General features: G+C 37.2%; 2 protein-coding genes and 1 long non-coding RNA gene across 10 annotated transcripts in view; 1 reads left to right on the top strand and 2 right to left on the bottom strand.

Annotated features, from left to right (window-relative positions):
* Positions 1–27121, bottom strand: part of LOC108362798 (platelet binding protein GspB-like) — a 47371-nt gene that overhangs the window by 5482 nt on the left and 14768 nt on the right. For 7 of the 8 annotated variants that reach the window (XM_017615940.1, XM_017615943.1, XM_017615939.1 and 4 more), the window contains 2 exons: positions 18067–18117; positions 1244–6568 (listed from right to left, as the gene is read on the bottom strand). In XM_017615940.1, coding sequence (XP_017471429.1) covers positions 1377–6568; positions 18067–18117 — 5243 coding nt within the window. In that variant the 3' untranslated portion in view covers positions 1244–1376. Of the gene's footprint in view, positions 1–1243; positions 6569–7190; positions 7446–12733; positions 13553–18066; positions 18118–27121 lie in introns of all 8 variants that reach the window. The other variant, XM_017615944.1, reaches the window with a different exon arrangement.
* On the top strand, positions 9022–21408 carry LOC108362801 (uncharacterized). Its single transcript, XR_001847515.1, has 3 exons — positions 9022–9815; positions 14945–14957; positions 21396–21408. It is a non-coding gene; the product is annotated as an uncharacterized LOC108362801 (long non-coding RNA).
* Positions 18641–20890, bottom strand: LOC108362799 (uncharacterized). The gene has a single exon (XM_017615945.1). The coding sequence runs from the start codon at positions 20872–20874 to the stop codon at positions 18715–18717; it is 2160 nt and encodes a 719-aa protein (XP_017471434.1). The 5' UTR covers positions 20875–20890; the 3' UTR covers positions 18641–18714.

Below are 27121 nucleotides of genomic sequence, written 5' to 3'. Positions count from 1 at the left end.
CACTGGCGCATAGTGGGTTTTTTACAAAAGGTTCGGAGGGCTAAAGGGCGATTCCTGGTCCCAGCAATGAGGAATTACCGAATGTAATTTTGGAATGATTGAAAGTGCTGCCACATATATTGTTGGTAAACATATGCTCTCTCGCTTATGATTGTCATTGTGACATGATTTTATTTCGATTTTTGTAAAGTTTCTTACAAAACTTACGATTGCTATAAATTTTGCCCCCTTTTTTGTTAATATTTACTGATTTGGTGTCTTCAAACTAAAAAAAAGCACCAAAAATAAAGAAAAGCACAACAATTTTTAATACTATCCATGACTCATTAGAATTCAAGGAACAGACCTGGATTGGCTTCCTAGACAATGAAGGAACCTTCAATAATGTGCGGATTGACTTCATGCTTCAGAGCAGAGTTATCAGCTCAACTGATTATAATCACAGGACCTGTGAGGAAAATAATTACCAAAGACGATTCCCAGGGAGTCATACTCTCCTCTGGCTCTTTTTGGTCTATAAGATTCTTAAATGAAATGCTTAAAGTAATCAAAACAAAGATTGTTGGCCCGCCAACCGACTGCAGCGTCTTCTAAACAGAGATGTATGTACTACATACATATGCTATAGAGAAAGCAGCTAGTCCACTACAAAATAGAACATTTACAGCCGTTAAAGTCACTGCTTTCATCGATAGCCAAGTGGCTTTCATAGAAAAAGTATCCAAAAAGGAAATGTTCGGTAATGCGTAGGCCATCTAAATACATGTCTCTTCTTCCGATTTAATATGTTATTTCGAACTGCCTCAAGGACCATGAAGTTTTCCATGTATTTTATATGGGGAAAACACTTTTTCGTAGAAATGCTATTCTTTTTTCCATTTAGAAAAATCCTAGGTGGTCAGAGCTTAACATTTCAAACTTCCACCTCGGCATTAATTTTTGAACGACCTTAATGTACATACATACATCTCCCTTATATAGTTAAACCTGATCAAACCAAAAAAGGCCCCTTTGTTATTTATTTACAGTTTTTACGCGTAGTTGAGCTCTACTGCATATTTTTTATTTTTTCTTCTTTTTTTTTTTAATTAAGAAAACAACGAATTGTATTAAAAATTCATAACGATGAAAACTTGCAAGAGAAACTCAAACCTGCCTCTTTTTTGCAATCGCTTTTTCGTAACTATTTAGATAATTATGCAGTAAAGATACGCAATGAAACAATGAAGTTTTTGGTGCTTACCTAACCACTGATGTATGTATAAAAAGCTTGTAATCCCTTAAGAATGTATTTTATTTATGCGTGAAGTTTAATGCTAGTTTTTTCTCTTCTATCTCACTTTCTCTCTCTCTCTCACATCTCTGTCGAGCATCGTTTAATGTTGATCATCGTAATCTGATCTTTGCTGTACTTGTCGACGTTTCAGCGCTTCAGCATCTTCGAGCAGCACTTCTTCTAAGACATTCTTATCTTCCACAACCGTTGATTCTTCATGAGACCAAAAGCTACTAGATGTCAAGCTGGAGTGCGCTCCAGGATAGGAGTCCTCCATGAGTGTACTCGATGCACAACTTGTTACGCTGCCAGACATTTGTGAATTGCCGGCGCTGGTCTGATAGGTGGCAGTTGTGCCCGCCGAACTGGTATTGGTTTGTTCAATGCAAAGTGAGTCGGTCGATACATCCTTGGGTAGTTGCTCGCTGGGGAATTCTAGCGTTATATTGCCACTGGTGCTTGTTGTTGTGGTTACGGTCTGCGTAACGATATGCTCATGACCCTCTGCATCTGTGGTAGTCGTAGTGGTTGTTGTAGTTGTTGTCAGACCTTCGCCTAGTGTAGTTTCTCCAGCTATTGGAAATCTTGCCAATAAATCAAACTGCTCATTTTCCATGGAATCGATGCTTTCTTCGCGTGTTGGTTGTTTACGATCAGTTTCCAGTGAGTCTATATCCGAACGTGTGGTGGCGTCTTTTGAAATTTCAAAACTACCAATACTGCTCGAGCGCATATCGAGACTTTTGTTAATCTCCAAACTGTCTACGCTTCCCTTTTCCGAATCCTGCTTATCGAGCTTTATTTTCGCCTCCAACGGTTCAGTTGACACCTCCGCAATTTTAACCAGTGAATCTCTGCCTTCACATTCTTCGAGCTTTTGCTTGAGCAGCGCTTCAATGTTTTGCTGCTGTGCCGGCAGCATTTCAGTGCGTGTTACAGTGCGTGTCACTTTGCTTACAACAACAGCGCTTGCACCATTTTCCCGATCGCTGTCATTCGATTTGTTCGAGTCATCGGAGCGCGAGAGTAGTGCGGCTTCTTCTTTTGCCTTGATTTCAATCAAATGCGCTTCTATGCAGGCATTCTCCAAGCCTTCGAATTCTTTGAGACTTGAGATGGATATATCATCGCCTTGTGCTGTGCCACTGCCACTGTGGCGCACCATATAGCGCCGCGTGAAACTACCATTGCTGGAGTCCGTTGAACCCTGATGCGTTTTGTTGCGGTTCTCCAATGAAATAGCCTGCTCGAGCGACTCGAATTCTTGCAAACTACTCATCGAAACATCATCGTGTTCACCGCGTGCATAGTATCGCCTTGCAGCCATGACGTCGTACTCCGGTGTGCTGGAAAAGGAGTCTTTGAAACTGCTAATGCGGCTACTACCCACTTCGAATTCGCCATCCTCTTCTTTGATGTCTTCCAACACGCCACCAGTGATATCGTAGGGATAGCGCAATTGCGTGTCTGTGAGTTGCATTTCTACCCAGCGTTTATTTGAAGTAGCCATGTCGCCGGAGTCACTCTCCTCCTGTGGATCGCTGCTACTACCCGCAGTCGGCGGACTTTCCTCGAACTCGAAATTAAGATCATCACGGAATATTTGTGAGCCTAATTTGGGATCGGCTGGTGCTGATTTTATGATAATTTTCTCAACGTCCTCATCATGCTTGGATTCGTATTTTGTGGGCTGAATTTGAATGCTTTTCGCACCTAAATCCACTTCGTTGGCTTCTTTAGCTACCTCTTCGATAATCACAAAATCATCGGAAATATCAGGTTGGTCAACCATTTCAAATGAATCTGGCGAGTCTGGTGCCTTATCATCATCATAATCACTATCGCCAACTTGTGGACGCTGCAAATCCGCCAACTTCTGCTTATATTGCTCCTGTACTAGTTTTTGAAATGTTTCCTCACTTTTTTCCGCACGTTTCTGCTCATGCAGCGGTACATCAGCGGCCTTGTGTAGCTCTTCTTGAGTTTTTACTTTATATAAGGACTTCTCTTCGAAACCTTCAGCGGTTTCCTCGAGGCTTGGCGATTTTTGAAAGTCTTCAGTTACTGTTATGTCTGGTATTACTGAATAGTCTTGCATATTTTGCGATGGTCGGCGTTCTTCCTCAATGGCTTCGGCTTCCATCTCCTCAGTGGCGCTGTCCTCTACTATCACTTCGGCGACAAGTTGTGACGGTGTGAAAGGACGCTTTTCGAGCTCGAAGCTATGATCCATTTCGGCAGCTGCCTGTTTCTTCTTTTTGTTGTTTTTGCGTTCGCTTGGCGACCGAAACTGTCTGGTATATTCGGATTCGTATGGATCTGTGTCGGACTCACTTTCGGATTCCTTATTTTCGCCCAAAACTGGCAGCTCTTTATCAGTTATAGACTTTAAAACATCTCCAGTGATTGCGGTGCTTTCACTACGCCTGTGCCCACGCTTGCGTGCCTCGCCGGGTGGTGTTGTGGCTGCTGAATCTGGTGGGGAATGTTCCTTGCTTTCCATTTCCATACTAAATGTTTCCTCATGCTCGTAAAAGGAGGATGGCTGTTCATCGTGTGGGAAGCCGAAAGCCTCAATGCCAGTGAGGGAAGAAGAACCGGCCGAGCCAATCATATCCTCGAAGTTCTCTACCACAGTCTCTATATTCGATGTACTCGACATGCTGACCGAAAGTATGCTACCTTCATCTAAACTTGATGCTAGCTTGGAATCGTCAATGGAACGTCTTATATCGCCATGATAAAGTAAAATATCTTCGGGCCGTTCGGGCTCTCTTACATCGTCTAGTTTTCCTTCATCTACGGGATAAGCCAAACCCCATGTTCTCTCAACTTCCTTAGGTTTAGGAAACTCTTCGACAGTAACTGTTTCGAATTGCTGCTCCTCGGTTTTACTCTCCTCTGGCTTTGGTTTAAATATCATTTCTTGTGAACGTTTCATCAATGACCTTTGCATTTGCTGTTCGCTTTTGGCGTAGTCTTGTATTTCTAGGCTGTCATCGCTGTCCTCATCATCAGCGCGCAAATCGCGTATACGTGCCAATTCCTCAGCTTCTAAGGCATCTGGTTCTGTGGAGGATGCCACCAAAGTTTCCGATAATTCCGATACATCAATACTACCCAAATTCGCGGATGTCTCCGATTGCGAATCTAAACTTTTCATGCTTTCGTGTGAGCTTATGGTCTTGCCACTGCTGCTTTGGAGTGTGCTAACGGCGCTAACATATTCAGTAGTTTCGCGCGTTACTGAAGACATGTCCAATGCAGTTTGATATTCCGAGGAATTCCCCTGCGTCAATAAGTTGTCTACATCTGACGACAGTGGACGGCTGTCGTTCTTATCCAAACTCTTATAATAGCTTTCACTTGAACTGGACTGATCAATTTCCGGTACGGACCATCTGTTTGTGGAATCAGTTGAGCTGCTTTCTGACTTAATGCGATGTGTTACCTGCTCGAATGGTTTCATTGTTTGTTCGGAACTTATTTCCGAAAAAACCGTTGCGCTGCCGACAGTTGTATCTTCAATTGGTGATTTTCTCACTGGTCCTCCCTCTACAGTTACTACGCTAGCCTTGGCCATTTTTTCCTGAAAGTAGTCCTCCATTGAACTGAAGTCTTCAACAGTTTCTGTTGATACAAAACCAAGGGAGGCATGTTCTTCCTTGGCTGCATACTCTTCCATCGAACTGTAATCGTCTGCAGTGCCGGTTGATATGAAGCCCAACGAGCCGTGCTCATCTTTACCCTCTTGCTTGACCTCTTCGAAAATCTCACGCGCATAGTGTGCCATAACAGCTTCCTTATTCAAAGTTTCCTTTGTTGTTCCGTCAAAGAGTAACTCAGTTGTTTCTTTTGCTGACTCGAATGCAGAGAGTGCAGTTGTATCTTTCAAAGTATCTGGTATACCTATAAACGAAGAAATATCTGCCATTTCCGCGAATTCACGCTCCTGCGGTTGAGCCGCATTTGGCGTGGGATCTGCTTCTGGCATAGATTTTTCCTTTTTCTCCGCGCTGCTGAATGCCTGAGATATTGAACGAAACTCGAATTCTGATGGCGATTCTTTAATTGATTTTCCATCCTTAACTATGAATTTCAGTTCGTTCTTTGCAGCGTTCAACGACTCCTGTGCTTCTTCCAATGTTCTGGCAACCATTTCTTCATCAATCAAAGCTTTTGGCAACTCACTCAGCTGTTGTGGTGAGTGCACCACCTTAGGTTTACCATCCACTGGAATTTCTTTCTCCGCTGTCTCCCATTCGCTCTTTTCTAGTTGCAAATCGAATTTCTCTGATTTCGGGGTTAATGAATCATCAACAAATGCCTCTGGTTTCTTTAAAATGTTTTCAAATTCTTCCGCGAAAGGCTGTGAAATTTCTGCAGTTACCATAAAAGTAGTAGACACTTTGTCTTCATCAGTTGGCTTTTCCTTAAGCGGTTCTTGTTCCAAGAGATCGTTTCTGGTTTCGGAACCTTGTCGCACTATTTTGCTTTCAGCTTCGCCTGTTTCGCGCTTCATTGTCACATATTCCTTAAATATATCGTTACTTTCATCCGAATCGACGGAAACCTCCTTCATTAACGCTATATCCTTGGCCTCGATAGTAGCCTCAGCGACATTTTCTGCAGCTGCTGTTGTGTCCTCAGACGCATCTAAATCACCATCTGGTTTTGTAGGCGTGGTTTTGACAATAATATTTCGGCTCGATTCGCCAATATAGAAACTAGTTTTCCCACGACCATCGACAAGTTCGGACTTTTCTGTGTCGGCATCGTCTACTGAAATCTCACTTGTGGGTTCTAGTGACTCGGTGTGATCTTCAGAAGCTGTTGTAGTCGTTGTGATAGTTGTAGTCGTAGGATAATCGCGTGCATGTGATGACTTGATAGAAATTTCCGTAGACGGTTCATCGGTTTTAGATAGATCTTCTGTCATATCCAAACTACGTAAACTGATGCTATCCGAATGTTCGCTCGCCAAAGCAGCTAAGTTTTTAAAAGAGTCCGTTGGCTTCATTTGCAAGCGTGGCTTTGGTACCGGTGCAGTTGATGATAAATCTGACAAGATTTCAGCGGAGTCTGTCTGAAGGCTGGTTGCATCATCACTCTTGAGGCACTGTGCGATATCGCCGGCAACAATATCTCTAACTGGTGAAGCTGGTTTAGCGCCAGCGCCACGAGGTCTGGGTGTTGGGGCATCTGCATCGGAACTAGTTGGGGCAGTTGTTGTTGTAGCGCCAGTGGGTACTGGGGTGGTTTCAGATGATTTAGCGAACTCAAAGCCTGTCTCTACAAAAATTAAAACAAGTGTAAAAGTAAAGACATTTTTTAAAGTATCAAAGAAGAATAAACTAAATTTTAACTGAAAAAATAAGAGGATAGAAACTAAAGAGATAGACGAGTGGTTATTTTGTAGGTATATATGTCAGCTAAAGAATATAGGCATAAAATATTGTTTTTGTAAATTAGTTTGCTACTTTCTTTGCAAATAAAATACTAAAATGAAGTAAGTATATTCGGCATGCAAATTTGAGCCATTATCATTGAAATTAAAATTGAAAAAAGCATTTCTATGAAAAGAAAACGCAATTGTTAACCATTATGCAATTAGAGCTCAACTTTAACAAAACCTATGTATGTACAAATATGTTGCTGAATATACATATTTTGGAAATATGTATGTATGTATCTTTCAAAATATATATATATATATATAAGTATATCAATTGTCAAAAGCATACTTTAAGACATACAAATTTCGGTGGTATGCTTGCAACTCCATAATGCCCTTGCATTGCAAAAATCTTGCATTTGACTTGCAAACTAAGCCTTTTTGAATATATGTATATATGTTAATTTTTGTTCATACATTTCATAATTATTTTTTGTAAATAAGTTTATTTATTAATACCTGTTGCAATATCTTGTATATCATTATCGGGTGTATTTTGACCGATATCGCCCAAAGTGTTTGTTGTCGGCGACACACTATCATCCCAACTCATTTTCGAAAATTCACTTTGTAAATTACTTAACTCATCATCGTGCACCATTGCGTCAAAATTAGCATCGAATGCTGACGCTTGTTCGTCAATGTCGCCAATATGCGTTGTGAGCTTTTCGAATTTGTGATCAATTCGCCGCGATTTTGTAACAGTGGGATCCTCTGTAATATTTTTAGAATCACTAGTACCTATGTACATACATGCATATGCAAATGTAAGCACAAGTTTTTTTTGTCGGACAGGTTATACTATAACTTCCAAATATTTAGTAGGTACTGGGGTTATAAGTTAGTTTTTACGGCTTGGTCGATGATCGAAGCGGAAAATTTGTAACTGCTTCTTGTGTGTACAAATGAAAATTTCTGGGCTATTTCGGGGCTATTTCAGGTCCATTTCGGGACTAGCTCGCGAATAGTTCAGTGCCATTTTTTACCTATTCAGGACTATTTCAAGATCTTTTCGGGACTTTTTCGGGTATGTTTATTTATTTTGGTGCTAGTTCAGGACCATTTCCAGGCTAGCTCAGGGACCATTTTGGCACTAGTACGGGATCATTTTGGCAATAATAATAATCCCTTATTCTGAACCGTTGCAAGACTTGTTCGAGATCATTTTAGAACAAGTTCATGACTTTTTAGACCGTTTTGGGGCCTGTGCAGAACTATTTCAGAATAACTTCGGAATTAGTTAGGGACCGTTTCGGGACCTGTTAAGGACTATTTTAGAACCATTTCGAGGCTATTGTAGAACTACTTCGGGACTGGTTGTGGACAATTTAAGACTAATTCGGGACTATTTCGGACTCCAACTACAGGTATAAAAGTCCCATACTGATAGAAGTATGGGCTCAAATTGTTCTACTTAAAAATGGGTCGTTAATTTTTGTATGAATCGCTTAAGACAATAGTTATGCTTGAAGCCAAGATGATTAATTTAGGGCTAAAATGTAAAAAAATGTACTGAGTTGGGACTTGACTACTACGCATAAATACACGGCCCTAAACACGCTTTAAAAGTATTCCATAGTGTATTTTACTTGAAATTTCACGTTAAATTGATTTGATTGATTTTAAATAGAAGGAGTAGCATAGAGCCGAAGGCGTCCGGAGCACGTCTTATTCACGAAGTGGTCGAAGAAAACTAAGATATATAGAGTTAGGTCGATGATAAACTATTTCCATGGACTTTTTCCATATTTCGAATGGTTAAAATACCATTACACTTAAGTAGCCAAAGCATAGGATACGCAATTCAAATGTACGACAGTGCCACGTGAAAAACCCAGTCAGAGTTCGAAGGTTTTATCTCCCCAAAATAATAAATGTGGTTTGAGCCGAGGCCAAGTAGCTGTGCTAATTGTCGCGTTGTTCCACCCGTTCTTCATCCTGGGTATGGGTGCATACAGGTGTTCGCTTGATTCCTGCATTGTGAATATAATTCCACCTATAAGAAAAATGTTCCCCGATGCCTCTTTTAACCCTTCCAGGACCAATGGAAGCAGCTTCCCAAAGAGCTTATTCACTCATAAGAAAACTGTGAAAATAATTTTAATGTTTCCTGTTTTTTCATCATAAATTTTAGGAGGAAATATATGTATATAAAAAATAATTTTTGATAAAAATATTTTTTTTATTTTTTTTTTAAATAGGAAAAGGAAATAACCTCATCTATAGAAAAAAATATTTTTAGGGAAAAATTAATTTTTCACAAAGAAAAACTTTAACCAAAAGCAAAAAAAATTATCCATCCAAAACAGGTACCGAGAAAACGTTTCGGTTTTAGTTTAGTGCTGCACGAGAACGAAATTTAATGTCAAGAACGTTCCCACAAAAGAACCAAACGGGAATAGAACTATTAAGGGGAACAGGAACAAAATGGGAGCAAAAGGTTCGACAACATTTCCTTAAAGAGCGTAAGGGCGTTTTTAGAAGGATAAAATATGAACAAAATTCTGGGGAACGTTTTGCTGGAGAACAAAATCAAAACAAAAGGTTTGAGAATTTAACGTTAAGAATTATAGGGGTATCTGCGTGTTAATATGAAAAATCATTTCAGTGGGAACCACGATTTTGAATTCTAAGCCAAAGGAAAGTTGGATTATTTCAACTTCCACATCGTTTATCACTAGGGTGAACTGTGAATTTCATTTTCTGTGCAAGAAAAGTTCGTGTCTTAAGTCTTTCGTTAACTTAATTTGCAGAATTCTCTTTCAGTTCTTTTTTGATTAATTTTAATATTCAAACATTTCAAACTAGATGTAGCGCTATGAGCAAAATTTTGTTAGTGCCTCCACTCTTCGCGAATGGTTCAGAGATAACTTTTTCTTGTTTCGTTCTGTGTCAGAACGTTTCTGAGACTTTAGTTCCCATATTGTTCTTCGAGAGAAAGTTCCTTAAACTTTTCGTTCCACTTTGTCTTTTTCCAGAATGTTTGTTTTCTTAAAAATATTTCCGAAAGTATTGTTCGCATTTTATTCGCTTTGGGAACGTTCTCCAAAGTTTTGTTCTTATATAATTCCCGTTAAGAACGTTGTTTCGTTCTTGTGCAAACACTCTCGAAGGTTTTGTCCTCATTCCGGTTTGGATTTTTAAGCGTTCTTTTTTTGTTCTCCATTCCTGATACAAACATAAATAAATCGTTTATGTTTTTGTTATTTTATGGCCTTATAACAATTATATTCAACAATTTTTGTTGAGCTCAAACTCGTTTTTAATGAAAAACTATTGTGGAAAAGCAACCACAAGCATTAAAAACCGCCTCAACCTCAATCAAAATTGTTGAATAAATCTTTTATAGTAAAAATTTTGAGGAAATTGATTTGTAAAAAATAATTTCATTACTGGCTTCAAAAATGGTTATCATTTCGTCGTGTATATTTTTAATTTTAGACTTACGGTGTTGAAAGCATTAATATTAAGGTAGACCAATGAACCCGTGAGTATTTCGGAGGTTGAAATAACCGTCTAGCTGATTTGATATTATTTGCGGAGTGTCTAAAACACAACACCATCGGTAGTTGTCATAGTTCTGTTTGATTTATAAAACTCTTGTATTCTATTCAATCAGAAGTGTTTGCTTGTAAAATTTCTGCCCTACTTACTTCCACCTTAGAAATATACTCACAGCAACTTTTGCTGGAATAATGAACTTGTTCGACACATTCTAGACGTAAATGCATACTCTAGATCAATCAGAAATCATGCAAGATGAGTACTTGCCCCTAGGGTCGAGAGGTCTATCGGAAGAAATTGTGTAAGATTCGCATAAAATTAATGAGTATTTTCATCAGATACTGTCTTTTTCGAAGACAAGGCCTGAAGTTTTCATTTATGTAAAATAAATATACTAGCTTTTTACACCTACTAACCAGATAGATGAAGATTTCTCTGAGTCGCTGAAGACAAAATGCGCGTAGACTAGGCAAAACATTTAATATGCAGGTCGAGTTACCACAAGTGAATCATCGCTGATGTAACAATACTAAATAGATAGCCATATCTGAAACGAAATAATAAATGAAAAGAGGACTACTTATGTCATCCACCAGAAAAAAACTGATCAAAGCCCGGAGAAGTTTCACAAGTGGTGACAAAGCAGTCAAGAAAAGTGCTGCTGCTGAAGTTTAGTGGGAGCTTCACGAAAGCATTGATTCGTCTCTCTACTATCCATAACAAATGCGATTGACCCAGATTACAAACTTACAGAATTAAGAAACCGGAATGATGGGTATTCCATCACGGCACAACTAGAAGAATTGAGAGTGCTTGGTTAAGAAATTTCGATAAATACCTTCTTGCCCAGCCATTCGAAAGAAGTGCACATAATCTTTGTCCACTTCTTACAATTCAATAGTTAACGCATACTATTTTTATATCCATGATGGCAATTTAAAATTTCCTGTCCTAAAAGCTTCCAGAAATTTTTGTTGAATTTTGGAATAACCAAAATGTATGGACGGCTTTTGAATTACCGAATATGTATGTCCAATCTTTTAATGGCCAGCAAATTAATCCCAGTTTATAAATGGCAAAGTTTTTTTTTTTAAGTTTTTAATAGACCAGAAGTTCATGCCGAGCTATAAAATAACTAAACAATATGCCCAATCATTAAATAACCAAAAATATGTCCCGTTACGAAATGACCAAAAAAGTATTCTCTTTTTTAAAGCGATTATGAATTTTTATGGCCAGGTTTTAAATGACCAAAAATGTATGCCGAATTTATTTATACATTACCATTCTATTTTTAAATTACCTAAAACTTATGTGCAGTTTCTTAATGACAAAACACTTGTTCTCATTTTGTTAGTTAACAAAAATTTATGTCTAAATTTATTTATGCTCGATTTCTAATTTACCAAAAAATTATTTTTGGTTTTTAAATTACCAAAAACTTATGTCCAGTTTCTAAATGAAAAACTTATTCTCATTTTTAATGATCAAAAATTTTTGTCTAAATTTAAATTGACCATGAGTTTATACCAAAAAATTGTGTTCGGTTTTTGTATTACCATAAACTTAAGTCCAGTTTCTAGAAGAGAAGAAACTTACTCTCATTTTAAATGATAACAAATTTATGCCTAAGTATAAATTGGCCAAAAGTTGGTGTCCAATTTCTACATTACCAAAAAGTTATGTCCGGTTGAGGCCTTAAATGACTAAAAACTTATGCCTGTTTAATGCTCAAAATTTATGTTTTATGTCTAATTTTTAAATTTAAATGTAAATTACCACAAAATTATGTCCGGTTTTTAATACCCAAACATATTTTCCATTTATGGCAATGGGCTTATGGTCCCGTTTTTGAAAAACCAAAAATTTAAGTATTTTCAAATTTCTATAAAAAATGTGTTCAGTTTTTTTCTAAAATGAATTTCTTTAGAAAATTCCGAAATTTGATTGCTCTCCACCATGTGTCACAGGAGTAATCGAGTCCTAACCGCCATAAACATGTAAGCGACATTAAAAAAAAATTATTTTTGATACAGAAATGCATCTAGATGCTGTAGGAACATTTCTGCATCAAAAAGAAAATTTTAAAAAAAATTTCGGTTAGGTCTTTTGGGCCGTTATGGCGCGATAAGTCAAACGAGTAATGCTTATCAATAGAAAATATTTTACAGAAACTCTTATTTCACAAAACTAAACCGTAAAAACGACCTTATAACCCCACAGTAGTAACAAAATACATATGTAATACCATATAAGAATATACAAACGTATGTTTTTAGTATGTAAGAGTATGTGCATATGTCCAAAAAAGAGTTTAACAAATCAAAATCGAGACAACCTAGTAAGTATTGCGCATCTGTACGCTATTTCTCAGGTTTCTCAAAAGTTGGCCAAATTTGACAATGCCCCATCCTAACACATAGTCATATGTAAGTATTTATCAAAAACAAAATTGTTTCATGTATTTATGTTTAGATGTTGCGCCACTTCAAAATTACCTTTTGCCTTCAATTTTGCCGCAGCATCACCATCATCATCACCATCATCATCACCAACACCACCACCACCACTACCACCAGGTATTGTCGCCTCTCTGGAGGTTGTAATCGTTTGTGTTGTCGTAATTTCTGTTACAGTTGGCATTGATTCAAAGTCATCTTTGCATTGTAACAAGTCATGTGACAATTGTATTGGTTGTTGTTGTTGTTGCTGTGTTGTAGTGGTTATTGTTGTGGTTGTAACACCTGTGGTTGCAGTAGTGACTTGCGTGTGTTGCTGTGAGAAATGCCATTGTTCGTCGGTGAAACTCATATTATCGTCGAATGATTTGCCAGACATCGATTCAATGGTTGGTGATTTGACAACATCTAAGCCACCAATGTCATCGCATGTAATAGCATAATTTTCACTCTCTGAATTATATTCTTGCCTAAGCGAATCATAACCATTTGTCTCATGCTGCTCTTGTTGCTGCTGTTGTTGTTGTTGTTGGCTGCTAATAATATTAATGCTCTCTTCCAGTACATGGTCAATTAGCACTGCAGCCTCTTTACGTACGGTGGCGCCGAAATCATCGACAACAGCATCGCCAGCTTTTCTGCTTCTGTCTTCATCATCATCATCGTCGTCGTCGTCATCATCACTGTCTTTATCATCGTCAGTATCTTTATCTGCATGAGTATCTCGAATACCATATCCTTCTTTCTTATCAGTATCTTTATCTGCTTTGTCACCAATATCTTCATTAAAATCTATTAATTTTTGTGTTTCATTATCATCGACATCGGCACTAATTTTATGTTCTTGAACGTCATCGCCTGCAAGATAATTGCACATATTGCACATAGAGTAGGTATGTATGTTTGTATGTAATGCACCAAAAGTCCAAAACTTTAAGCAACATATGTAATTACAGCAACATGTTTGGGGCAACATGTTTGGGGNATTGCACATATTGCACATAGAGTAGGTATGTATGTTTGTATGTAATGCACCAAAAGTCCAAAACTTTAAGCAACATATGTAATTACAGCAACATGTTTGGGGCAACAACCCAAATACATTCATTTTGTTTTTTTTTACACATTGTTAGTGAAAAGCGTGCAAATCCATTTTCAATGCAATAATGAGCGTGAAATGGCGTGTATCGTGGAATGATAATGCGATGTGTTTGAATGTGAGGCTTAAGCGGTGACAAGTAGATATTCAAAGGAACAATTAAATATGTAATTTTTACAGATGTTAACAATTACCTTAACAGTATGTTTATATGTACTTATAATTAATTACTTCCGATCATCAAATGAATCGTTGTTCAGTCCTTTGACCAACTAACAAATTTTTGTCTAATCTAATCTAATATATCTAATGAAGTCCGAGAGCCTTTGGTACAGGTAAAAAAAAATAATACGGTTTTTGATCGCCAACGGGCATCGCTGCCCAAGAACAGACAGAGAGGAGACAGAGTTTAATATACCAAAAACAAAATTTTCCCATTTTTTATTCAATAATTTTTATCCAAGTAACAAACGCCTCAGGTTTTCAGCAAACTCTTCAATTATTTTATTCTCAATCACCTCGCGGCTGTTGTTAGTTATTTCCTCTCCTTATTGTCGTTCTTCTGAATATGCAGTTATAGTTGCACCACTATACACAATCCCGACTCTTGCGTCCCCGTTCTCGCACTCTGGCGAATGCAAGCAACCCATGTGCGAAATGCGGTAACCAACTCGTGTGGGGACTTGCGGTGTGGCCACTCTGACTTATTCGGCCAGCGCACTAAAGTTAGCAGCATCTGATCAGTTTAGATTCGGCTACAAGCCGTCGACTGTTGTCTTAGAGCAAGCGGCTCACTCTATACTTAACTGAGCATCTTCAAAAACTCTCCCAGCAAGGGGTTTCGAAGCGGTAAAGTAAAAAACAGATCCAATGGAAAACCTAAGACAGCCTCGGTTGATTTCCCCCCAAAAAACTTTGACGACCCACTACACAAAACAAGGATTTTGCTTTGCTGAAAAGCGCTTGGAATGTCCGGAACCTCCATAAAAAAGATGCCTGCTGGTTTGCTGGGAGAAATACCAGGCTGACATCAACACAGTGCAGAAAAACTTGCTACATGCGATATCTGTTACAGCTGTAATGCTACGGCCGACAAATTTGTAGTTGAGCGGAGCGGAGGCCTCGACGAATTTCCACAATCCGTAAGAAAGCTAAACATATTTGGTCCATCATTCTGATATTTCCGTCTTCATGACAACACCTACGACAACGAAGAGAGACTCAGTGCACGGAATTTGGTACATATTTACATAATACCATTTGGGTGTCCCTTGAACACAGACGAAAAACCAAATTGATAACGGTGTGATAGGCACGACGTAAGTTCGACGTCGAAAAGCTACAGTCACAAACGGCAAGCGAAAACTTTCGCATTCTATTCTGAATCCGGCTTAAACAATACATTTTTCATCGATGGTTGGACCATTCGATATCTTCGATAGTATCGGGTCTCGCCATTCGAAAGTATTAATACTTTTGGTAACAGATGCATAATCTTAAGAGAAAAAGTATGAGATCCTTACTACGGCACTAACTATATTGAATATGGTAAGAGGGAGAGGCACCTTAACAAGTTTTGGCAAATTCTGTTTAATGTTTATTATTTTTTTAGTACCGTTCGTTATCTTACAAAAACCATGTATGTAAGTCGAAATTTCAAACTTCATAAACAAATCAGGAAAATGCGACCACGTTCCATCGAAATTTCGAGTTTTTTAATTAGATTTCCTAGAAAAATTTTAATTATGTAACTTTGTGGTCTATTCAATTTTAACATAATAAAGTGTGGGTTTGATGTAGCCACGGCTTATCTTTGATTTTTGCCATATTTTTGTTGTTGAAGGTGTTGATCGATTTTTTAACTCATTTTTAACCGAGTAAAAAAATTAAAATTTTATATCTAACTTATTTAGAGGCCGATTTGGCTGCTATTTACAATATATACTGACTATATAAGAAGAAACACTTTTGTAACTCGTTAGGTGGCGCCAGGGTCGAGATATTTTGAAAACCCGTATTTGAGCCTTGATTTGTTTCACATTTAGCATGTTTACTCGTAACATAATAAGATATAGATTTGCAAAAAAATTAGCCGCTGGTGGCGCTGATGTCAAAATAAAAAGTACGTTTGACACAAAATGCATGTCTTCTTCCCGTTAAAAATTCTCTCCAGAACAATATTAACAAAACTTTTTCAATGGAAATTTGAGTAACTAACGTCACGTCAGATAAATCAGCTGATTAAACATAAAGCAGAAAGGATTTCTACATTTAAAAACTTGGAAAATTAACCTTAAACATTTCCAATAAGAAGCTAGGAAAGGTTTTATACGAATAGTCTTGCCCAATTCGCAGAGTTTTCAAATTTTGTAATCGAAGTCAAAATCCACTTCTATTCTTGTAACGCCACGCCAGCGCGTATTTTTACTTTAAATCGCTAATACCAACAGTTGTATTTTTTTACTGAATAAGGGGCCATTAAATTGCTATGCAAATCTAGATAAATCTTTTTAAAATTTTGACTTTTTCAATATTTTATTTTTAACATTTTGTCATAAGAGTGTCACTCAACGCTAGTTTGGAAATACCCATATGTTTTTTTTTTTGTTATGTATGTTACCGTATAACTTTGGACCAACTTTACCGATTTCTATAATTCTTTTTTTTTTTTTAAGGAAAGCCGGTACGTCAGAGGTGGTCCGATACTAATTTGGTTTAGATCCGATCATTGGAGCATGAAGAAATTAACGGTACCCTTAAATTTTTATGTGAGAATTGAAGCCCGTTTTGTTTTATGCTTAAAAATTACTTGTTTCCATATAAAGTAGTATGTTGGACTATTCTTTTATATGGGGGAAAATGAGCATCGCATCGAATAATCAGATTAAAAAAAGGGATGATAAATGATTTCCGATAGTACCGCGATAGTGACCACCATTCGTCGATACTGGTCACAAATTTAAACTATCGATACTTTGCCGCTCTATTTCTGACGCCCAAAACACCATAATCAGAGCAGTAAAAACGGTGTTTCCACTACAACTATATCACGTTGTTCGCTCTCTCAATTACTAACGGCGAATTACCCTGTTTACACGGCACATTCGTAATTCACTTTGCCTCTCTGGTTCTTGCTCTTTGCTAATGGTTAATGTTTACTGTGTTAATGTTTATTGTGCATTTCAACGGTGGAGAAAAGATGTATAGTGGTTAAATAGCATAATCAATACAAGTAACGAATCTAGCTTTTTTTCAATCTTTGTGCTGGTGGGGATGTGCGTAGTATATGTGTTTTGACAGCTGTTTTCGAAAACATTTCCGGTAAAAATTAGAGAAGACAACGATTTTTGCGTGATTTTCGTGGTGACTGGATCTGAATTACCTACAAATGAAGTGATTCGCTCTCAAAATGGCGAATTACGTTATTCGGTTCGTAATTGTGGCGCCAATTACGAATGAGAGAGCAAATTACGAATTGGAGAGCGACACAATTGTCGTGGAAACATCGGTTAAGCGTGTCACTGAAAGTCGTGGACGTGAACTTTTGGTGAAAATGTTGGACCAAAAGGTTTAAATAACATTAAAAATTGTTTTGAGCGTAACGGAGTTCGCCGGGTCCACTAGTAAGTTTGTACATATTTGGGTACGTAAATAATTTTATGATAGTATGATTGTAGTTTTTATGCTGTACTTTTCATTTTGCTAATAAAAAAGAGTAGATTTAATTTCTTCGTAATTCTTATGTGATTTGTTTTATTTTTTTGTTTGCTGAGTAACTTAAAGTAAATATCTTATTTATTTATTAAAATTTTTGTTTATTTATAAATTATTATTTGCACACCTTAGTAGTTGTTTACTGCAATATTGACGAAACGGTATAATCTTAATATTGTAAGTAGAAACTAAATATTATTGTTCCGAAAATGATATCTTGAACTTAACTTGAAGATTAATAATCCACCGATTTTGTTAAAATTAGCTCTAATTGTTTTGATTTTTTTGTTTTTTTTTTCGTTTTTAAACTAAATAAAAATGAATTATGTCTATGCGTGAGAAGTTCAAATAAATTATATAATACCAATGTCAAAACAGTGCTGTTGGGTGATTATATTTGAGTTGAGAAACTAAGCATGTGGCTAAAAGCGGGTTTTTGTTTGCATACACAAAAGGAAAATAAATTTCCAAAAATTAAATTTCATGAAAGCATATAAATAGCACGGTTTCGAATTGCATACAGACGATATTTAAATATATTAATTTCTTACACGCTTACCTAAATTTCGGAAAGAGTCTTCATCCAAAACAAGTTTTTCTTCTATAGTTTCTGTAAAAGAGAGATATAAAATAAATGTTAGTGGCATCTAAAAGCAAAATAAAGGACGATAGCCACATAAAATGTGAGCATGAGAAAATGTTTGCAAAATAATGTATGACCACACAACAAAAAAAAAACAAAACTATTTTATGAAAATGAAATTTTTAAAGAACAAAACGAATGTTATGCACTTAAGCATGTAGAAATAATGGAATTTTATGTAAGGCTATGTATGTATGTATGTATTTACGCAAGGCTCGTTGTTAGCAAAATGATTTGACGCTTAAGCGTTAGTTGATTAGTAAGTAGTAATGACGAAAACTGGCATTTGCATTTGTTAGTATGTTTGTTAGACTATTTGTATGCAAAATACATATGCAAACACGTTGGCAACACTAGCATTATTTGAATAATAAATTTTTTTTGCTTTTTTTTTATTTAATTTAATGTGAAACATATTTTACTTACAAATTCTGTTGATTTATAATTATTATTTTTTTATTTTTTCTGTGTTTTTGTTTGCTTTATTCTTTTTTTTATTTGTTTTTGTGTTTGTTTTTCTTTGTGAAATGTTGTGGTTTTTTTATTGCTTCTGATTGAATCGATTTAATTGCTTCCTCTGGTTGCCGATTCATCCGATTCCACATACTCGACATCTGTGTGCGCATCACGTGTCTCCACATTGCCTTTTATATGCAATTTTTCAGCCTCCTCATTAAAGCTATTACTGTTCTGCTCATGCACTATAGTGCAACTTTCATTTAACAACTCAATTAGTTCGTTGCTATTGCACGCACGCGTCTCAGTTGCGTCATTAACCGCACCAGCATCATCGCCATCACTCGGGCACTGCACATCTTCAACATCTGTATTTGGCGGATTGGTGCCCTCACCGACGCTCGCATCGAGCATAGTCAGTGTGTGTGCCTTGCAGCGCTGCATATGATTTCCGCAAGATTTTCGTTGACTATCTGTTTCGATTGCCACCACAATATTACAATTGCTCACTATATACTCCTTTAAAGTGGTGCTACCCACATCGGCAGTTTGCTTAGCTTCCGCTTCGGAAGTGTCAGACACCTCATCAGCGCTCATGTCCTCTATATCAGTGTTCTTATCAAAACTATCGGCTTGTTGTTGTCGCTGATGTTGTTGTCCATTAAAATTCAATTTAACATTTGGCGGCAGGCCTTGTTCACTCAAATCCATATCTTCAATGTCCGTGCCACCACCATCTTCCTTGCCCCGTACGGTGACCTCTAAAAGTTTGGTTTTGCCTTTGCTCAAGCTACGCGTTTTCAGTTTCTTGCGTCGATTAATGCCATCTACATAGATTTCTTCAACATCTGTAACCGATTCGGTATTAGCATGCAATTCTAGACGCTTACTTACTTGCGGCTTTAATGTTTCATTTAGCACAGTGATTTCATGTTCAATCAAAGTATCAGCATCCAAACACTCGGCTACTGAGCCATACGCACCCAACTCATCGGCGCATGAGTAGTCTTCATCTTCAGTTTGCACATCGTCGGTCACTGTGCTATATATGCCAAATTGATATTCACGATCCATTGGCATAACATTCTCGATGGTGTCACCGAATTTGTCTTCCTTGAGGACCACCATTTCACGATGTGGCGGTGGCAGCGCTGCCTCGGCCACTGAGTGTACATCGTGAGTAGATTGTGTAACATCATCGTAAAACATATCTTCCACATCGGTTAAATCGGCGCCTTCATCGACGCCAGCGGCGGACAGTATAACAGCCCTCGGTATGGGTTTCTCCTCCTCCTCGCTATCGAAACTGTCTTCCGCAGCTGAATCATCGAGTTTTTCAACATCTGTTAGGACTTCCTCTGCAGGGCCACCGCTCGCTACCGTTAAGAACGCACCCTTATTGGCCGACATAGTTGTGGATTTGCGGCGTTGCTGGCCGCCAGTGCTGATGAATGCCACATCAATTGGCGGCAAGCTGGCATTACTGGCGCTATCGTATATATTGTCGTCCTCCTCATTTTCCGAAGCTGAATCTGAGACAACAATTTGGCATTCCACTTCATCGCCCGACATTTCGAGCAATTCGTCCTCGGACATGTCGCGTGCGCATGCGCCGTCGACATTTGATAGCGCCGATGCGAGATCACTAATATCGCTCACTACCGACAGGTCTTCATATTCATCGGATTCGTCATTGTCTTTTGTGGAACGCTCGCCATCAGCAATGAATACTTTACCCTGTTCACCTACAGCTGCGTCCAAATCGACACATACCGAGCGTTCACAGTCGTCATTTTCCAATTCGGAATCGGTGTTATAGTCTTCACAATCGGTTAGGTAATCGCTTGTGTCATTTAAATTTTGTGCTTGCAAGAAATTTCCAGCTTTGTGTTCTACTCGTTCCTTAGCCTCATTATCGACCCTATCTTGTTCGCGTAGACCATGTTGTAAGAATTCTTGTAGAGATAACTTCAATTCGGGATAAACGTTGCTCTTCTCCTCATCTTCAGAATCGGTGTCATTGTAATCTTCGATATCAGTGGCATCACTATCACGCTTTGTAAGTTTGGGTAGATTCAATGTTGTATTGCTGGGAGATTTCTGATTTGTAAATTTTTTAATATCGCCTTGACTATCGAAATCTTCGACGTCTGTAGCTTCGCCCGCATTACAGTTATAGTCCATATCATTGCTATTAGAATCTTCAGAGGGTGGCGAATCCGCCTGGTCGTCATCGGTAACGGAAATTATTGGAAGCTTTTTGGACATTTTGTTTTCTTTGGATTTTGTGTGTAACTCAATTGTTCTTATTAACAGTTTCAGTTTTTGCTATTTGTGGAAGAGTCAAATTGGTTTTAAATTTTGAGTTATTTCCAATTAGTTATGTAAGTAAAAAAAAAAGACACATATTGTCCCGTAGTTAGAGACGATTGATAAGCACGTTTGAAGTAAAATTTAACTTGAAATTTAAATTTTTGATGTGTAAACATCTTAGCCCTCGGTGTGGGTAAAATTTGCGTTAACAAAGCAGAAAATTTGTAACTGATTCTTGTGTAACTCAGCAGAAATTCTATAATTGCTTCCTGTGTGTACAAATGACAATTTCTGGACTTGTGCCGCGCTTTTGCAGAACATTTTCCGGACTAGCTCATAACTATTTCAGGACTATTTCGGTATCATTTCAGGACTATTTAGTGACCATTTCGGAACCTCTTTAGGACCAAGTCGGGGCTAGTGCTCGACTATTTGGAGACCATCTTGGGTGTAGTTCTGAACCATTTCGAACCTAGTTCTACACTTTTTCGGGACTATCTTAGGATAATTTCATGATCATTTCAGGATTAGGTCGGGTCATTTCGGAACCGTTTCGGGACCTGTTTAGGATCATTTCGGGGCTAGTTAACGATTATTTGAGGTCCATATTGGGACTAGCTCTTGACCACTTCGAGACTAGGTCAAGACTATTTTAGAACTACTTGGGGATCGTGTCAGAACCATTTCCGGGCTATCCGGGATAATTTTGGGACTACTTCAGGAGTATTTCGAGACCACATCGGCATAGTTTTTACCCTAACCTATTCATGTATGTAACTGAATCGCCTAATGGTTTGCCAAGCCGTACGCATATGTTTACACATCAAATTTCACGAGGGTATTCACGCAATTTTTTTTTTTAAATACATGTTTTGTTTTCATTTTTAATGAATTCGGCTTTGGGCCCATCATAAATTATGACAAAGTATGTCTGTGAAAGGTACAAGTACTGAAACCAATTTTTTTCTTAAAATAAGAATGTATGGTATGTACAGACTCATTAAAGATGAAACGAAAATGTTAAATATTAACTAACCATAAATATCCATATGCCAGATGTGTACGAATGTAGTATTAACTTTTAAATGAACACTATGAACTAAAGCCTATTTAACATCATAAAAGCAGTTTATTTGATTTAATTTTCAAAATATTTTGCCAAAATTAACTTTAATATAACACGTTAGCTTCATTCATTTTTATCATAAAAACTTGCTTTTCATTTGTCCATAACTACGGGCCAATGTATTTACGGAAGCGCCTATAGCATTAGGGATGTTCACACATTAGAAGTATTTCTAAATCATACTTCGATGTATTAACACTGCAGCGACATATTTTCAGAAATTTAGGTGAAAAATAAATGTTTGCCTTCTGTCAGTTTTCATATAAAATTTAAATAAAAAAAGCATTTTTCACTTAAATTGCTGTTATGAAACTGGCTATTAAATATAAAAATCCGAGCACTTGGTTCACCTTTATAATTTCCTTTTGTAGTTTTTTTTTAGTTAAAAGAACAAATTGTGTAATGTGTTTGAATAATAATTACAGCATAAACCATATGTACATGCATACATACATACGTACCATATTAGCTACCCTGCAGCAATTCAGACTCCCCCTTGGTTAGCCCTAAGATAGTCCCTATTGTTACCAGCACTAGTCCCTGCCAATGGTTTCAACTGCCGTTTTTAGCATTGGCGTGTGCGTGTCATTGGAAAAGGACCGGTCCAATCAACACTGACTGTAAGATAGTCCTGGACTAGTCCAATTTTGAAGATTTTTGCGTTGGAGTAAGATATCGTTCTGCACTTCACAGATGCTTTTTCATAAATCGGAAACACAAAAAAAAAATTATCATTTTATAACCATGTTGCCTCTGACGGCATTTGAACCAAAACCCTCCTGAAAGCTAACAAATAGTGGCAAGCATCTCTGCGCACTGAGCTACTGCCACGCATGTAAATGTGTGTTCAAATGTTCACTTTGCATCAAGGCCAGACCAAGCGATTGGGACATTTACAGGGTGGAGTTCTTTAATTTTTTTTCATTAAATTGCAAGACAACACCACCCTGTCACTGCCAAACTGTACTTTTCGACTATTTCTAGACCGATTCCTTGGGGACTTGTCGAAGGCTGACATTTTCGATGCAGGGTATCCACATCGAGATCAATAGTTTGAGATTTATTGTTCATATCGGCTACTTAGGTGCTATCGTAATTTCTTTTTGGAACCCTTTTTTCTTGGTTCCAAATAAAAAATAAAATTAAAAGTCCAATTAAAGTTTAAGAACAATTTATTCCCTTTTTGTCAACCTTTAAGGCACTAACAACTATAGCCCAGACCTGTGTAGACGTTGTTGCCTGCTTCATTACAGGCCATTCGCTCTCAGCTGTTTGCAGGAAGGCGCAAAGAACATGAGCATGTTTAGCGTTGAGAATAGGCTGTCCGCCAACCCAACCAAAACTTGGGTTGTGCATTTCACTATAAGGAGAATACAGAACGGCCTTGTGCCCCTCCCTAAAGGAGTCAATATTCAAATTTCTTCCTATGTAAAGTATTTAGGAAGAATTCCAAATTGCAAACTTTAAAGGTAGTTTCACGTTGTAAAGAATGCATCCAAAAGGTTGACATCGTTCTGATAATGTAAACTAGTCTTTAACTAGACGTGTGGAATGTCACCTAGACGAATCATTAGCAATACATCTGTGGTGTGGTAGAGCAGACTCTCAAGCAATAGCAGGAAGAATCTGCTTAACAAACTTCAAATAACAACGGCTGTTTGCTTCCATCCAACACATGGGGCTGCTTGAGGTCACTTGTAGGCTTAAAAGAAATGTCTCAGGATAGTGTGCCACCATTACCTTTGCTGAAGAGATACTACAATATTGAATTCCCTAAGGCTGACCACTGGCTTAACCACAAAACAAAGCTCAGGTTCACAGAATCTTAACCGTTGGTTCTAGTATTTGCACAGGATCAGAATCTGACCTCTACAATTACATCGAGGGTAACTACTTAGGATAATCTTCTCACTTTGGGAATAAGCCTCAGTATTTCCAGCCGTATTTATAATCTTCCAAGTCATAGGCTGCATACTTAAAATGTGTGAAAAAGTAGTAGTATATTTATCTCTAGTGACAGCTAAGCTGTACTCACGGCATTGTATAGACCTCCAAATTAGCTTAGAAATGCAAGTCTTCGCTAAATAGTGTTGGTAAACATAACGAACTTTTTTTTATGTAGATGTCTTTTGGCTGTGTATTCCTCAACCAGCAGCCAGTTATATCACTCTCACCTCCGGGCATTGAAAATAGGTGAATGTTTCGCTCAGAAATCGCTTAGAGGTATCGAAGAGCTGCGGTTGGGGAAAAACCTATGTCATATGTTGGCCTGCATCTCAGAAGATTTAGTTGGGTTTTTGCTTTCACTAAGCTGATGAAACTGCAGATAGCTTATGGGATTGCAGACGACTTATGGGATTACTCACTGGTCACTTATCGTAGGACAAACACGTGACTGTGGTCGGCATATATGACAACCTCACTTTCCTGGAATACTTTTTGGCAGAACCTCGCCTTTGCAAGGATTACATACATATACACGTATGTACGTAAAAGGATTTTGCCAGCGGTTCGTTGAGAAACGACACCTACAGTCGTTAACACCCAGTACTGTACTTTGATTTAAAGATTGAAAAGAACACGAAAACGTTAAATGAAGGCCAATGTGCTTAGATAGCTGAATAGCCTGAGGTTCCCTCTATCTGTGAGCTTTTCAAGCCAGCTTCGATTGCGAAGTACTTTTAATAACAAAGCGCACTGGTGCACGAGTACAAAGTGGAGAGGTCGGTTTTCGCTATGTAAAATTTTGACAACATATCTTGACACAACTTATCTCCACATTCTTCAAAAGTATTCTGAAGCTTAATCATTGTTAACTCTCCTTCACCGGACACTGTGATTCATCTTTTAATTAACTGATGAATTAAGTGGAATTTTAATTTTGAAGCATGTGGCAATCCCGCTAAATACAGTTCAGAAATAAAATTTTCAAACCACCTTCGATTAATATCCATATTTTAATAATTCATTTAACTTATAAAAAAATTTGAACTTAACTTTTTAAACAGGTGGCAACCCTCCTCCAACACCTCAAAAATATTCTTAGCGTTCAAACTAAAGATTTCTTAAGACTCCTTCGTTTGACATCCATAATTTGATATTTCGGATAACTTGTGAATAAGTAAACTAAATTCGACATTTCAAACAGGTGGCAACCCTCTTCAAGATATTTTCAAACTACTACTTTTTGAAACCCCTTTCGTGTGTCACCCATATGGTGATACATATTTTTCTTACATAATATGATTTTTTTAACAGGTGGTAACCCTCCTATGGTTCAGCTAAGAAACAAAGCTTTTCAAAACCATTTCGATTGATACCTAGTTTGTAATAATTGATATATTTGTTTAAATAATTTGAATATAATATTTTAAAAGATGGCTACTCTTTTCAAAAAAGCAAAACCTTATTGCACATCTTCAGTCCAAGGCTTTTAGTTTGACGCCTCATTTTTGAAAATAGAACGAACGGTGCGGATTATTAAATAATTTGAATTTAATTTTTTAAAAGGTGGCAACTCTTTTCGAAAACCTAAAACCAGTTTGCACATCTACAGACCGAGCGCTTTATTTTGACATCTCATTTTTAAAAATCGGGCGAACGGTACAGATCTTTTATCCTGAACAAAAAATTCCTTCGCGTACTATATATCGAGCGGTAACCGCCAAAATAACGTAGGCGACATTTTATTCAAAATTTTCTTTTTGATGCAGAAATATTCCTAGAGCATCTAGGTACATTTCTGCATCACAAAGTAAATTTTGAAAAAAATGTCGCTTACGTTATTTTGGCGGTTAGGGCTCGATATATAGATTAGACAGAAATCTTGCCTAGTTTCCATATAACGATATTTGTGAAGAATGAAAGCACTTTTATATTACAGTAATTCTTAAAGCTAGACTGTTTAAAATTGACACCAAAACCATTATTTTAGCATAAAATACAATTTTTGTAAGAACTTGGCAAATTAGTGCAAAATCAATTTTCTCTAAACTTGGTACACTTATGTATTTCTATGAGTCTCAGCAAGTAAGGCGGTGAAAATTCTTGAAATCGACAATAACCACGCCCACTTGCCATATAATAGCAAATAAAATGGATAAATCCGCAGAGCTGTCATTGAAAAATTCGCTATGAAGGAAATGTTCTACAACTAAGTGATACACACCAAACGATTTCTTTTTTCATCGAGAATCCAGTTTGAAGATAAATTCTTATTTGTAATTTTTATGAAAAATTAAAAAAATAACAATTATCTTTGATTTTTATTTTACAAATCTAAAATAACAATTATGTATTTTTGACTAACACTGACGTGTCTTTTTTAAATCATATTTATAAAAGTCATTTGTATAAGCCGTAGTAAACGCCTTCATAACTGCGAAAAATGATACTGAATTTTATACGTATGACTTAAAAAATAAAAGTCGGTGACTAATTTATATTGATGACTATTAAGAGTAAAAGTCACTGATTGATTTCTATTTATGACTCTTATAAATAAAAGTCTGCCTATTATCTAAGACATTTAATTTAAACAACAAAAATAACTGTTATTTGCAGATTATTTAGATAAAATTCAAAAAAGATAATTGTTATTTTGGATTTATAAAAAAACAAGTAAGAAAGTCTAAGTTCGGGCGGAGCCGAACATTACATACCCGGCGCAAGTATTAAATATATGTTTTCCACCTTTCCGAAAGCTACCGCTACATGATAGCGTCCTTAAATTTCGAAATATTGAAATTTAAAGCATTTCTGAAATTTACCGTTATATGAAAAGCGGCCTCAATTTTAGTCCGATTTCAATAATTTTCAACGGTTTGCTTTTATGTGGCAAGCACAATAACCATACCGAGTTTGGTACAAAATGGCTAGAACGGTTAGCGAGATACATATATGTGATCACAAGTGGGCGGTGCTACGCCCATTTTCCAAAATTTTGTCATAAACGTATTTCTTGGTAAAGAATTGTTGCAACCATCAATTTTGAATAAATTAGCTTCAATATTTACTGATTTATCGAAGATTTTGTATTTCTCGAAATTACCGTTATATGGGATGTGGGCGTGGTTA

This window comes from Rhagoletis zephyria, unplaced genomic scaffold (genome assembly GCF_001687245.7).
Source record: "Rhagoletis zephyria isolate East Lansing unplaced genomic scaffold, Rhagoletis_zephyria_1.1 Rzeph_scaffold_01105, whole genome shotgun sequence".
Classification (NCBI taxonomy): domain Eukaryota; kingdom Metazoa; phylum Arthropoda; class Insecta; order Diptera; family Tephritidae; genus Rhagoletis; species Rhagoletis zephyria.
Note: the sequence above shows the minus strand (reverse complement) of the source record. Positions and strands in the feature narration are given on the sequence as shown.

Bases quoted from the DNA above. Each gene is read 5' to 3' on its own strand.
- LOC108362799 (XM_017615945.1), bottom strand. From the start codon at position 20,874: ATGTCCAAAAAGCTTCCAATAATTTCCGTTACCGATGACGACCAGGCG.